The sequence below is a fragment of the Crinia signifera genome, chromosome 6 (assembly GCF_055691185.1).
Source record: "Crinia signifera chromosome 6, ASM5569118v1, whole genome shotgun sequence".
Classification (NCBI taxonomy): domain Eukaryota; kingdom Metazoa; phylum Chordata; class Amphibia; order Anura; family Myobatrachidae; genus Crinia; species Crinia signifera.
The window spans coordinates 261,826,507-261,841,388 of record NC_139222.1 but is presented as its reverse complement, the minus strand read 5'-3'; the positions used below and the strand labels follow the sequence as shown (position 1 = coordinate 261,841,388).

Genomic DNA, 14,882 nt, shown 5'->3' with positions numbered 1-14,882 from the left:
CCAGTATAACAAATCAATAGATCAGTATCAAATACAGTTCTTATGTTTCCATTAGACACAATTATAATGAATTGCTCTTGAATATACAGGAAACTCCTGCACTCTCAGGAGAGTAGACTTTAACAATCACCTAGCAAAGTGACCAATTTCGGTGCTTGATGGTTTGTGGCAAATTGCCGACCTCCCTCTCATCAAGACTAGGGTATGAAACTCTCTGTATTTTACAACATGAGGCAATGACTATTCATAGCACTGTGACCCACCCACACCTCATAATGGTGCCTACCCCTCCAGGATCTTACGGAGGGAACCAGTACCAAGTTATGGTACTTGGGTATTATCATGGCGCCGTTCAGAACTATGTAGTCAGAGTAGTCAGAGCTACGTAGTCATTGTCAGCCAGCGTAGTCCTAGTAAGGCAGTTTAGCAAGCATAGTCAGCGTAGCGTAAAGTAAAGAGTAAAGCTGCCGGCGTCCACAGGGTCGGGTACGCTGGCAGATGCCGGAACAGCATCGGAGGAGGCGCTTCACGTACAGTGCTGAGAACCGCCAGATCCCCAACCCTGGTGGACGCCCACAGACAGGCGCTCCATGTTAGTTGAACGCGTGAGCGTCTCATACGCACGAGTGTCCCAGACACTCTGCGGCTGTGGATGTAAACCCTGCCCGTCTCAGCTTCAGTGAGACAGACATGGTTAGGGGGTGTGGTGCACGTGTGTCTTGTGCACAATTGCATCATTTTTTTGCAAATTCTGGCAAATGCCTCCATTTCAAACCCCCACTATCCACGTCATCCAGAAGCGTCGCAAGCACAGCGAGCCCATGAAGGAAACCCGGAAAACGGGCCCGAAACGTGGCAAGCACAGCGAGCCCCGTGAGGGAACGCCGATTACTTCACATGGGCTTGGGCTTTATAATATCGACTCCACACCGACGTGGATAGTGGGTGTATGAACAGGTCGGGAGAACATGTACCGCTGCGCTTGCCACGTTTTGGCCTGACGTGTATAGTGGGGTTGTGACTGACTACACTGACTGCATAAGCGTTCTGACTGACTACGCTAACTGCCTTGCTGAAAGGACACTATGCTGAATAGGACACTACGTAAACTACTTAAAGGGCGCCGTGATAATACACAAGTACCCAAGTTAGAGAATATGGGCAAAACGAGTTACAATTAGAGTAGTAATGGAAATAAGTATTTTGTAGAGAGCAGAAGCAATCAATCTGGTCTTGGGTGGAAATTAAAGCATATCTGGCCATGACAGCACATACAATGTACTCACTTATTTCTCTTTATTTTGGTGCTGTGTTCATCAGTAGCATCTTCAGGGATAACTCCATCTTTTTTGCTAGCTGCTAGAGACAAAAGAAAAATAAAGTGCTTTAAACCAGTGTAAACTCAATGTTTCAATACACACCCACACGTCCATAATGGCAATTTTATAGTTAGTTTCTGGAAGCCAAATTCCTGCATCCCAAAAGAGAGCACTAATTCCCATCTTCACACATAAAGTACCTAATGAGCTAATATCTAGCTTTTAGGAGTACATCGCCTTTAGTTCATTGTGAAATATTGGATCAGATCCATGTGCTCAAATTGATTTAGGCTGCTGGCAGAGAATTGCCTTTTCGATCAGATCTGTGGCTACACTGAATTATCTTTACTATCCCAAAGTGCTTTTTTTTCATCAGATAAGACACTTAAAGGGAATCTAGCAATTCAATTAGTCTGGATTACATATGATTTCCACAGCTTGTGATCTACTGTATAAGGAGTCGGCTTTCATTAACATTATGTTGTGTCCTAAATGCATATATCACAGTGAATGTCAATTAGTTTCTTTAAAATGCATTATTTCAAACTTTTTCTAATTAATACATGAGTTATATTATCTGACTCATACTTCCTTACTTTGACTTCCCGTGAGCATGTGGGTGCTGATAAGGGTAGGACCAAACTTATTGATAAACAAGGCCCCGCCCTGAGCAGTGAAACTCCCATGATTGGCTAAAATCTGCAAAGTAGTGGGGCTATAATTATGTCATCAGCATATAATCACCCCATTAAGTCCCGCCCCCCTCTGCCGAACATGCGGAGTCACTGTAATTATCAACGCATTCTGGCTACTTCACTAGGATCTGGGCAGAATGTGGGTGGGGTGCCCGTTCTTCAAGTGGAGCAGGAGATCCCCAAAAAGTGAGCATCTTCCACAAAAAATGGGAGAGAAGGCAAGTATGATCTTAAAACATTTATTTTACTTGGGTACTTTGTCCAAAAGTGACACATAGCCATTTCGGTCTTTATCTGCTTGCTATCTGGACAAAGTTCAGGTAGGGTCTCCCTTATCGTGTATACCAAAAACCCAAATTTTCCGAAAAACTTGTTTTTTCTGAATTTTTCTGAATTTTTTTTTTTTTACCCAGATCCTTTTTTTGGTACTTGTGAAGTATCACGGCTCCCACGACCTGCATCGTATGCAGATCGTATGCTAAAAATCGCATTGCATCGCATCGCATGCGATCAAATCGCATGCGATGCGATCGCACCCGATTTTGCACTGAAATGCATCAGAATGCATTGAAATGTGTATTAAACTTGTGAAATGCCCCCAAATGCCATTTTCATAGTGCACCACCCCCACTATCAACGTCAACCCGAAGCGTGGCGAGCGCAGCAAGCCCGCGAGGGGCGGCGGTACGCGTCCTACGACCTTTTCATACCCCCACTATCCACGTCGGCGTGGAGTTGAGAATAGAATAGTGTGGCAAGCGCAGCGAGCCACCGAGCCCGAAGCGTGGCGAGCCCCGCGAGGGGACGCGGATACCTTCACAGCTATACGCGTGCCCTCGTGGGCTTCACAGGTATCCGCGTGCGCTCGCCACGCTTCGGGCTCAGTGGCTCGCTGCGCTCGCCACACTATTCTATTCTCAACTCCACGCCGACGTGGATAGTGGGGGTATGAAAAGGTCGTAGGACGCGTACCGCCGCCCCTCGCGGGCTCGCTGTGCTCGCCACGCTTCGGGTTGACATTGATAGTGGGGGTGGTGCACTATGAAAAATGGCATTTGGGGGCATTTCACTACTTTAATACACATTTCAATGCATTCTGATGCATTTCTGTGAAAAATCGGGTGCCATCGCATCGGATGCCATCGTATGGCATCCGATGCGATCGCATACGATTTTTGAGCTAAAATGCTCAAAAATCGGTAAAACATCGTATCGCATCGTATGCCATAGCATGCCACTACATATGGCATACGATGCCATGCGATGTCATATACGATTTTTGAGCAAAAATGCTCAAAAATCGGTAAAACATTGCATCGCATCGTATGCCATCGTATGCCACTACATATGGCATACGATGGCATACGATGGGAGCCGTGATACTCCACAAGTACCCTTTTTTTCATACTTACCCCATCCCCGGACGTCCACGGTGGCCTCCGAGATCCTCTTTGGTCCCAGGGGACTGGAGATGCAGCTGAAAAGGATCCTGAAGGCCACCGTGGACACCGAGGGACAAAAAATTCCTTATGCAAAATGCTTGTGGTCCCGAGCATTTTGGATAAGGGATACTCAACCTGTAATATGTTATATAACACTGGAAAACAACAGTTTTTAGAAGTGAAAGATGTTGCCCATAGCAGCCAATCATATTCTAGATATTATCCTCTAGAACATAATAAGTAGAACCTGATAGGTTGCTATGGGCAACATCTTTCACTTCTTAAAACTCACACTTAAATAAATTTACTCCGGAGGGGTTCATTTACTCACTGCAATGTGAAAAAGGTATAAGATGGGTGTTCTGTTAAAGATGGGATGTTGCCCATAGCAACCAATTAGATTATATTTCTTATTTATTTAGCTTCTTCTTGTGGATATTAGTAAAATTACTAAAATCTGATTGGTTGCCATGGACAACATCCCATTTTCAATAGAAATACCATCTTATATCTCTTTCACATCGCAAACCAGGGTTGGACCCGGGTTATACATAGGGAGACCCGGGTTTAATCCTTCTTATAACCCAGGTTGAATTTCAGGGTTGTTAGACTCGGGTTATAAGACATTCACATTGCACCTCGTCCCAGGACGGTGACGTAATGACCCAGCATTAACCAGGGATGAGGATGCGATGTGAAGGGGGTTTATGTTGTGTTGTATTTGTTTCCCTGTGCAGAAACCAACATACAGTAATTCATGCACAGGAGAGGCTCTAGTGGTCGAGATGCAGCACAGTCCAAAAGTTCAAATTCAAAATTCAAACAGTCACAAATTGTCAGGGAGAGAGTTTGGAATGGCAGTTGGTGTGCCTCCCCTATTTGAATTATGAACAGGGCTGCAGCACCTCCTCTGGAGCCTTGCCTGGTTTTATTTAAGATAGGGATCAGGAACAACAGGGCTCAGATTTACAGCTCTCAGCCTATCGACAATATGCCTGACTCCTTTGAAACTAGCCATTGGGAGTCAGGAGGTGGGCTTATTGACGACAGGCTGAACATAGCACCGCGTCCCCTCGCTGCGCTCACCATGCTTTGGCCACACTATTTTATTCTCCCACCACGCCCTAGTGGATGGTAGGGCATGTGGCACATGTCGATTCATAAAACAGTCAAATGACCCCATGTCGACCTTCCCCATGTCGACCTAATGACCCTGTCGACCTTATAAAAGTCGACCTAATGACTCTGTTGACCAAATGACCCTGTTGACCTAAGTCATGTCGACCTTCAGTCATGTCGACCTAAATGCATGTCGACCTAAATGCAGGTCTACCTAGTGGTGTAGACCTAATGCTTGTAGACCTAAATTCTGTAGACAATATGACCGTATCCCGTCGGCGTAGAGTTGATTTTATATAGTGTGGTGAGCACAGCGAGCCACTGAGCCCGAAGCGTGGCAAGCGGACGCGAAAACTAAGCAAATAGCTTAGTGGGCGCCCAACTAACATATAAGTACCGCCATTGTATAATGTTTAAAACATTAAACAGAAGGAGGGCCATAATGTTAATTCCTAACGTGATTGCCCAATCGGGATTCAGAATCAGCTCACAGAGATTAGACAGACACCTGGATTTTCCACAGTAGCTGACAATAATTATATTTGGTTGTCTAGTGTAATGTAATAGTTACTTGCGTGAGATTCCAGTTTGCGTTTATGGGGGGGATCCTCAATTATTCTGTTTATATCCACACGGTTCTTTAAGTCTATTGGCTTGTCCCACACTGACAGTTGGATTGTAGGGTTGAAGAAAAAGACTTTGTCGTCACCAGTCCATACAACACACCTAGCAACAACAAAAATAATATATATTATTGTATATACAGTATACAGCATCGCCCAGGTGTACTACGAGCGTGTGGTGGGGTGAGGCATTTGAGGCAAAGCCTTCCTTCCCATACTAACGTATATGCCAGAGTTTTGAGTTTATAAAGTATGTCAAAAATACAAAGACTATAAAAAGATTCTTATTTTTATTATGCTAATAATTGTTATAGTCAAAACTCTGGAGTAAAAAGTCTATGGCAGGTGAGGCAGTGCCTCACCTAGCTACCTTTTCTGCACATCTCTTATTAAAACTCAGCGAATCTCCAGCAGTATATACTGCTGCACATGTGTATAATGCCGCCATGTACCCCTGAGCTCATAAATTGTGTGCAAATCTGACTCTGGTACTTGCCAGGGACACTTCATCCATTTACCTCATTGTACGTGCTTGTCTACGAGCCATACACATGTGCAGTCTATTGATTATTACCTGGCCATGCTTTCAGGTCTGAATAAACCCCTGTATACAGTACCTGTAAGTCTATGGCGCTCCAGTAGTAAGGACCTATATTGTAGGTCGGGTATCTGGAGGCTGCTCTGTGGACTATAGGGAGACTTCGCTGTAAAGTGTTATGCAGGTGCACTACAAATACCTCAAGAAACATGTAGGGAAGAAAACACACCGAAGGTGTCACTTCGCGCTCGATCTCACTTGTGGGAACCATAATGGAGTAATCACCATAACCAAGTTGCTTTATTAATTAAACTGTATTTCATTGATCTCATAAAAATGTTTTATATAGGAAAAGAGTATTTGATACCAAAGTGGAAAAAACGATATTCTACCATAAAGGATAAAATCTACCATAAAGGATGTCAATCATAAAATGTAATAGAATGAAAAATAAAACAAACAGTAAAAATAGTAGATATCAATCCACATCAATTGGCTGTGCTAACAAGGTACTAATGCCTGTATACACATACAAATGGATGGGGGGATACAGCAAAAGACTAACGCAGTATGCAGACTGGATCCGGATGGGTGATCCTCATTCAGTGCCAGCTCTCGCCAGATCCCCTCGGCTGGGGGAGGTGCTCTCGAATGTGCACCCCAGTCTCTCGGCAGCGGGGAGTGGAAGAGCGGGGAGATGGAAAGAGTTAGTGATTGGGTGCGGGGACAGTCGGGGAGACGTCGGTGGGCTTGGATGGAACGGGTTTCGCGAGCGTCTCGTGCATGGGCGCCCCGTTCCATCTGAAGGTGACCAGGACCCGCAATAATGAGAGGCGCTCCATCTGTAGCTGTTGCAGATGGAACACCTCTCATTCAGCGCCAGTTCTGTTCAGATCCCCTATGCTGGTGAGAGCTGGCTGAGAGGCGCTATATCTGATGGGGACGTGCGAGCGTCTCATACGCACACGCGTCCCTGTCTCTCAGCGGTGGGGAGCGGAATCCCTGCCCATCTCTGCTTTAGAGAGAAGGGCAGGGTTGGGGGGGGGGTTGCGGTGGGCTTGGAAAAGAAAGGGGCGTGTGAGCATCTCGTACGTGCATGCCCCCTTTTCGTCTGATGGCGGGTCCTGGCGTTTGGCAATAGAATCGCCAGGACCCGCAATAACGAGAGGCGCTCCATCTGTATGTACCTACAAAACTGACTGTTATCCTGGCCGCAGAAGGTTGAACTCCAGGTGGGTCTGCAATATTCTTATGGGCACTATATGGGCGTTCCCCTGCTCCAGTCCCTTGCCCACCCCCATTCCCCACCCACTATGAAGCGAACTCCCTGGTTTACACATGCGCATATTCGCTCATAAGCAGACCCCCACCATCGTCCTGCTACGAGCAAGTCTGAATAACCCCCTGTTTGAATATAAATATACCACTGTGTCACTGTGCTACCTACTCCAGGTAAACAAGCAGTAAACCAGCTGTACATATAAATGGAGATGTATAAGTTGACGGTTCATTGCATTTATATACCCCCGTAAATATGAGAGCCCGAGTTTGTTCCACCGGCATCCGTGATGCTTACAACAGCCTACAGGCTGAGCACCTGATGAAGTAAATACATGTTTATGTGCCAGTAAACAGCTGGCTATGTGAGTTGTGTTATTAAACAGAGCAGAAAGCAATTACGATGCATTGTAAATTATGCAGACTCCAGTTAGCACCAATAACGCCATCCCGCACGAGTGCACCAATACCGCATCTCTTCACTACAACATATTTTTTTAGGATGGTCTAATTTAATATGATAGGATTCTTTGGAAGACAATAATTCCGCTGCTGTGAATCCTTGCTACAAATATCTCTTGAAGTGGATGTTTTTCTTACGTAAGCTTTGGCTGCTCTGCCATTGTAACAGGGATTGTTCTTTATAAGCCAGCAATAGAAAGACGAGCGAATGAGGGAGAGATTCCATCTCGCATAGAGGGACCAAAGTTTTAATTTTCATCTGACATTTTACAATGGAAGGCTCTCATTCAGCTTCTCGTAAGCAGTAATCATGGCTGCATCTCGGGGCAGTCATTGAAGAATAAATTGAAAAATGGGAAGTGGTAGTTTGTGTGTGGGTAGTTTTAACCCTGTTGTACGAGCGTCTTCTTAAAGGACAATACTTGTAGAGCTACATGGTTGATACAGCAGGGATTACAAGTGTTTATATCTAATTATGTGCTGAACAGTGAGAACGTACAAGTCTAAAAGCAACTGATAAGATGTGAGATCACAGACGAAGCCTTTTTATTGGATAAATCTTATGCCTCAAGTATAGCGACATACTGTATGTACTTTGGATAAAAGTGTTTGTTTATTAAGATATGCCCCTTATATATACTCAGGGTCGCAAGTTAGGTATTCTAGAAGTGCAGATGCCTGTTGTACACTTGTGAAAGGGGATGAAGAATTCATATTTTACATTCATTTGGGGCTGGTTAATGTTTCTTCTCTCTCCATGTGCTACAATGTAGATTTGGCTCTGTGTATACTCATTCCACTCATTCCACTCAAGGGTTGGTATCTGGTCACAAGGTTGATGTGCAAATGTTGACATGTTCGCGCTGTTGAGAGCTGCAATGTTGACATCATAAAGCATTGACAGGTTCCCAATGTCAACATCGGGAAAGTCTATATGCTGAGGATACTGATGGATGGGGTTAAGCACTGCTGGGAGGGTCAGAGTTAAGATGCAGGGGAGGTTGGGGTTAGACTGAGAGGGGGGCTTAGGGTTAAGCACCGGGGGGAGGGTTAGAATCAGAGTAAGGGATTAAGGTTATGGATAGAGAGAGAAGTAGTTACTGGATCACCTCTCCCCAAATGCCTGTGCTAGAACCAGGGATGTGCAGTCAGGGGAGGCAGGGGAGGCAGTGCTTCCCCTGTCAATTTGTTTTAAAATAATACAAAGAATATACCTATGACACATATTCTGTGTCATAAGTATTTTCTTTATATTATTTTACTGGTTTAAATGAATTAACGTAGTTTGGGAGGCATCGATAAGCGTGCCTCCCAAACAGAACTGCAAGGGGACGAAGCGGGGGGCGGGGCTTGGGGCAGGGCTAAGCAGTGGGCTAAAAAGCCCATTAAAAATAACACTAAAAGCGGCACTTCTAGAAGTGCCTAATTGACAGGGGCTGCTGTGATTGGACAGCAGATCCAGCTGCTGGCCAATCACAGCAGCCCCTGTCATGTACAGTAAGCTTCCGAAAGTGCCGAGTTTGCTCCCTTCTCCCCTGCTGTGACCTGTGCCGGCTCCCTGCCTCTGTGGCTGCTGCTCCCCTCTCCCCTGCCCAGTGAATATCATTTTGTTTTCGGGGGGGAGTCAAACGGGCGGGGATGGAGGTGGCAGCAGAGGACGGCTGCAGCGTGTCAGGTGCGTAGGGGGGGTGTTACAGCGGGCGGGGACGGAGGTTTGCGGCAGGGGATGGGTGCTGGCTGCTGCCCCCCTCCAGAGGGGGGCAGCGGGTGTCGGCGGCAGCCGGGGGGGGGTTGCGGTGCGGTGGTTGCTGTAACAGTGCCTCTTCGTTCACAGCCACCACCGCACGTCACTGGCTAGAACTGATACTTATGTGACCACTGGGACCTGGTAGAAGACACTGGAACAGCTGCAGCCGCCACTGCAAGACCACCAAGTAGTGTTTGTCAGCAGTTCATCATATCATCCATGTAACTTGGAGTTGGAGTGTGTGTGGGGGGGGGGGCAGGGCAAAATATATTTTTTTACACCTGGGCCAACCACTCACAAGTTCCGCCACTGGTTGACATGGATCACATGGATCCCAAATTAGCACACCTTGCCCCGCTCTGCTACTGCTGCGCTCATCACACTTAATGATTCCCAATCAGAGTCCATGTGGATGGTAAAGTATGTAAAAGTAAAAAATAATAATAATAACTTTGTTGACCTTCTACTAGTGTTGCCCTGTTAACTATGTCCACCTTGTCAATCTCAATCATATCGTGATTTCCTACTCTAATTACTACTGATCTAGTACTATGGACTGGATGCTTAGTGAAACTATCCCTATCTTTACTGGCTAGTGATGTCAGAAGTCCCAAGGGATATCTTTCTCAGCTGTTTAAAATGTTACACCGTTTATATATGACAGAGCAATTACCATTATTCTCAATCATTCTATGGTATCATCTAAGTTACTGTAGAATTACTAGCTCAGTCACCAACCATTCATTATAAGAGTACAGGTTATACAATAGGAGAGAGAGAGAGAGAGAGAGAGAGAGAGAGAGATTATATGCAGGGCCGGCGCCACCACTAGGCAGCTCTAGGCATTTGCCTAGGGCGCCGGCACCTGGAGGGCGGCAGTTCGCCCCTCACCCCTAGCGAACTGTGTAAAAAAATTGCTGCCCGGCATCCCTGCAGTGCTGGGGCGGTCAGGGGTGTCCGTGCCGTAGGGGAACCTGCGGCGCCGTCATGTGTATAAAGCTGGCTGCGGCTGGCGGGGTCCCTGTAGTGAATAGCAAATAACTAGCGCTATCCGCGCGGCGGCACGGGAGGCTATTCACTGCAATATAATATGCAATTACTTTAATATATTGAATCTAAGGATCCAAGTACCTTAAGTCCTATGAATTCACTTTAGGGATGGTTACAAGGGCTATGGCAGCATGACAAAAAACACTCCTTATGTCAGAGAGTGGCAGACGGAGCGGATTAGCAGAATCCAGAAAGGAATTCATTTTTTACGTTTACTCTAGAACCTTTAAATCCACAGAATTGAGTGTGCTGAATAAAGACTTAACTCACAAACCAAATAACAAATGCAATAAACTCCAGAAACATTGTTACGTACAGTTAGCGCAAAAAGTCTGTGCACGACTATCTTACATCAAAAAGGCAGAACTGCTGTTAATGGACAAGAACCCTACTAAGAGCCTTGAAAATGACAGATCATCTATCGAAACCGATCGGCCTGGAGGGGAATACGGCACGGAGGACCTTATACAAAGAGGGAAACAGGCATACCAGGGATGCCTGCTTGTTTAACACCCATGCCTTTATGTCTGCAATGTTTTTTGGTGAGAGTTCCTCTGTAATGTTTTTTCTCAATTTTAACTGCAATTTATTCTGTATTTTATCTTGGATTGGAAAAAAAACTGTATTACACTATAGTAAGTTTTCCATTTCATGTGACCATTCTTCGTAAACGAATGGAGTGCCAGATGTGACAGGAGTGCCCCCCCCCCCCTTGCATTATATGTCTGCATTAGTGTTGACCCACCTACACGGTATAAGACTATGGTCCTATGCCCACCTTGAATTAAAGTTCAAAGAATATTAGATAGTACTTCACTATTATGTATATCTCTTTATTCCTTTTTGGGTACTGAGGAGGATACACAGGAAGTGATCTATTTGGATAACGTCTATTTGGCGCCCAGGAACAATCTATATATTCTGGTCTATGGTATTGTATGTAAGTGATTACAACTCTTTGAGAAGTGTACCCAGGCTGCCTTGCACACATATTTTTATCACCATTTCCCCCCTTTTTTGGAATAGTAAAATATTCATTCAATTTTCGGAACTGGTGCGAAAAAATTATTTTATCCATGATGCTAAATTTCTCTTTCAAACATCAGGCTGTGCAATGGGATAAAATGTGTCCACTTTGTTTGACATTATTTATATATTTTTTTTACATTTAAATGAATGTTGTGTTCTGATGAACCTACTATTGCACAAAATATAATATTCTACCTTTCTATATTGACAACATATATATAGATTTTTGGTGAGTCAACTAACCAACCAGTATAGTTTTTGGATTGCGAGTGCAAACAGGAGAATCCGGAGGAAACCCATGCAAACACAGGGAGAATATAACAACTCTTCAAAATTAGGGAAGTCTTGGGAATCAAACCCTTGATCTCAGTGGTGTGAGGCAGTTATGCTAACCATTGCACCATCCGTACTGTTGCCCAAGGGTGATTCTACTGTACATCCTTTTTAGCATCTATGAACAAGCTTAACAAAATGGAAACTGCTTTCAAGTTCAAGTATTTATGCAGTGACACTTTTGTTAATTACCAGCATGTTCACATAAACTTCAGATTTTATTATTTAATAAAAAAAAAAATGAAATACAGTATTTTGAGCAGATAGCCACCATTCACCAACTCTAAGACGATTAGGTCTACTGCAGTCACAGATGCTGAGTGTCCAGAATCTCAAGTGACCCTTTAGAATTACCTGCACAATTACAACAGGTGGCCTTTAAGTTCTTTTTATTATATGTTATACATTGTAAAGCAGGGGTAAAGAGGTGACTAACGAGGAACAACTAAGGTTTTTGGGGCACACTTTGACAAGTATGCCCCTAAAACCTTAGTTGTTCCTCCTTAGTCACCTCTTCACCCCTGCTTTTCAATTAAACTGCTGAACTGTTTTGGGAGCACCACCAACCAGGTACCGCCAGGTATAGCTACCATGGCAGTCTTCATGTTGGTTTTATATTATTGAACAGTAATGTAATTCAACGGCCAGTGCCAATCCTTACTCCTACTATACTTATGTTATACATTGTACCTGCAAGGACAACAGAATAAGGTATTCAGATGAAGTTCACGGTGGATAAGCACATACAATTAAGGGCGAGTTGGGGGCATTTTCTAAGCGATCTGACTAGATCGCTTTAAAAATGCCCCTTCATCGATCTGTGTGTAGGGGCCATAGCGATAGCGATGTACGGTCTTGTGCGTCGCTATCACCCATTGACTAATATCCAGCATGCTGGATAAATCTAGCTAATTGCCGGTCAGGGCCAGTGTTCTCACCAGAGAACACTGGCCCTTTTAGGTTGCTCAGCACACATACTGTAGCTGGCACCTCGCTTTGCTGTGTGGTGAGCGATCTAGCTTCGATCAGATCACCCAGCAAAATCTCCCCGTGAGTATGCCCCTTTAGTCTAGATATCCAGAAAATGAAAAGAGAATTATTGGGTAAACTTACTAAGGTGGTAGTTCTATTGAAGATGTAAGGTTACCCATAGCAACCAATCAGATTATATCTGTTATCTTCTAGAAGATGCTAAATAAATAAGAAGTAGAATCTGATTGGTTGCTTTGGGCAATATTCCATCTTTAATAGAACTCCCATCTTAGGAAATGTACCCAGATGTTCTATTGAGTAGCGACTTATCATTTTAAATGACAAAAAAAAACAAAGTCATATTACATAAGAGGATGGAACCTAAGATACTGTTATTGTGTATTGTGCAGATATTATAAATAAAATTAAAAAATTTGACCACAAACCAGCACCCATTAGAGATCAAGCAGGAAAATTTAAGAACCTTGAAACAAGATGAATATTTAAATGAACACTATAGCTCCTCAAGGAATGAATGCAATAATTAACAGTGTATTTTCCCCTTCACTCTGCTTTTTCTACTTAGAGTATTTTTAGTGTTGTTGTGCTTTTTGCTACATATTTTTCATAGTAGTTTTTATGTTTTTATTTTTACTGTCAGTTATATTTCTGAATAATTTATCCTCTGTTCCTTTATTACCTATTTGCTTTTTTTTTCATATTATTGTTGTGTTTTCTCCTTTTTCTATTACATTTCCACTTTACAAATTTTATTTTTATCATCAACTTTATTTTTTTAATTTTTTTCCTATTTAGGTTCCATTATGTCTTTTCTGTTTATTTTTATTTACCACAGTGTACTCTATATACAGTATAATCTTTTATTAATATAATATTGAGGCAATGCGATTCATATATGGTCTTATGTAACTTTAGTTTAAAATTACTGACCTAGTAATGATAGGAGTAGAATTAAAGAGTTGTTAGAAGACAGCGAGGCCAATACAATGCACAAAACAGGAATTTTTCTCAACAGAAGCTGGTAACCTTTTTAGAAGTTCACCCAGAACTTCAGAACAATATGACATAAACAAGTGGTGAGGGAACCAGCCTATAATACTGTTTAAAAAAACTGAATCACAGTCTTTTAAGTGAATCCCTTGAAGTCAGACTGATCAATAAAAACGTACACAAAAATTAATGCTCACATGCACCAAAAAGTTACTTTAGATCTTCCAAATGGGTAACGCACTTCAAGGGTTCCACACTTCAAGCGATTCTATATAAAATCACTTACATAATATAGGCATTACAGATGGTATAATGGTTAGCATTACTGCCTCGCAGCGCTGAGGTTATGGTTTGATTCCCACCATGGCTCTAACTGTATGGAGTTTGTATATTCTCCCCATGTTTGCGTGGGTTTACTCCGAGTACTCTTGTTTCCTCCCACAATCCAAAAATTTACTAGCAGGTCAATTGGCTTTCAACAAAATTAACCCTGTAATGTCTGTGTGTGTGTGTGTGTGTGTGTGTGTGTGTACATGTGGTAGGGAACATAGATTGTAAGCTCCACTGGGGCAGGAACTGATGTGAATGTTTAACTTTCCTCTGTAAAGTGCTGGGGACTATGTATGAGCTATGTAAGAAACTGTTAACAAATAAATAATAATACAGGGTTGTATAAAAAGTAATAAAACCAAATTTTAGAAAAAATATTTATTGAAGATATCGCTACAAACAATTAAATTCTTCAAAATAAGATCCTTGTGCATCGACACACTTCTGCCAATGAGTTGTCCACACCTGGAAGTCCTTTTCCAGAACATCCTTCAAGCAGCTCATCGAAGCCACTTTCACCTCTGCTTCAGTCCCATGGCGGTGTCCTTTGAGGGCTGTCTTCACTCGGGGGAATAGGAAAAAGTCAGCCGGGGCCAGATGAGGACTTTATGGGGGCTGGGTAAGCGTTGCAATGCTGTTCCGGGCCAGGTAGCCATTGACTGCAAAGGAGGTGTGGCTTAGTGCATTATAAGTATGCAGCTTCTAATTGGCTGCAATGCACTTTCTGGATCATGGCCAATGTCTCCATAGCTGGTATCCCGAGTTCCACACAGAATTTAATGGCGTAGCGCTGTTATATAGAATGTTGCATTTTTCAACTTCAACCGAGCCTCCATGCGTGTTGAAGCTGACTTCCCCCTCAATCGAACCCGCCTGGAGCATGTAAGCTGCGATGCACAGTCGCATCAGAAAAAAATAGGTCTCACTTATATAA

At 43.5% G+C, this 14,882-nt stretch overlaps 1 protein-coding gene across 2 annotated transcripts in view; it reads right to left on the bottom strand.

Moving 5' to 3' along the window:
- The window catches only part of TCERG1L (transcription elongation regulator 1 like), a 233,801-nt gene that overhangs the window by 50,098 nt on the left and 168,821 nt on the right, over positions 1 to 14,882 (bottom strand). The window contains exons 9-10 of one of the 2 annotated variants that reach the window (XM_083149469.1): positions 5,147 to 5,301; positions 1,287 to 1,356 (exon numbers count right to left, since the gene is read on the bottom strand). In XM_083149469.1, the coding sequence (XP_083005595.1) occupies positions 1,287 to 1,356; positions 5,147 to 5,301 (225 nt within the window). Of the gene's footprint in view, positions 1 to 1,286; positions 1,360 to 5,146; positions 5,302 to 14,882 lie in introns of both variants that reach the window. The other variant, XM_083149468.1, reaches the window with a different exon arrangement.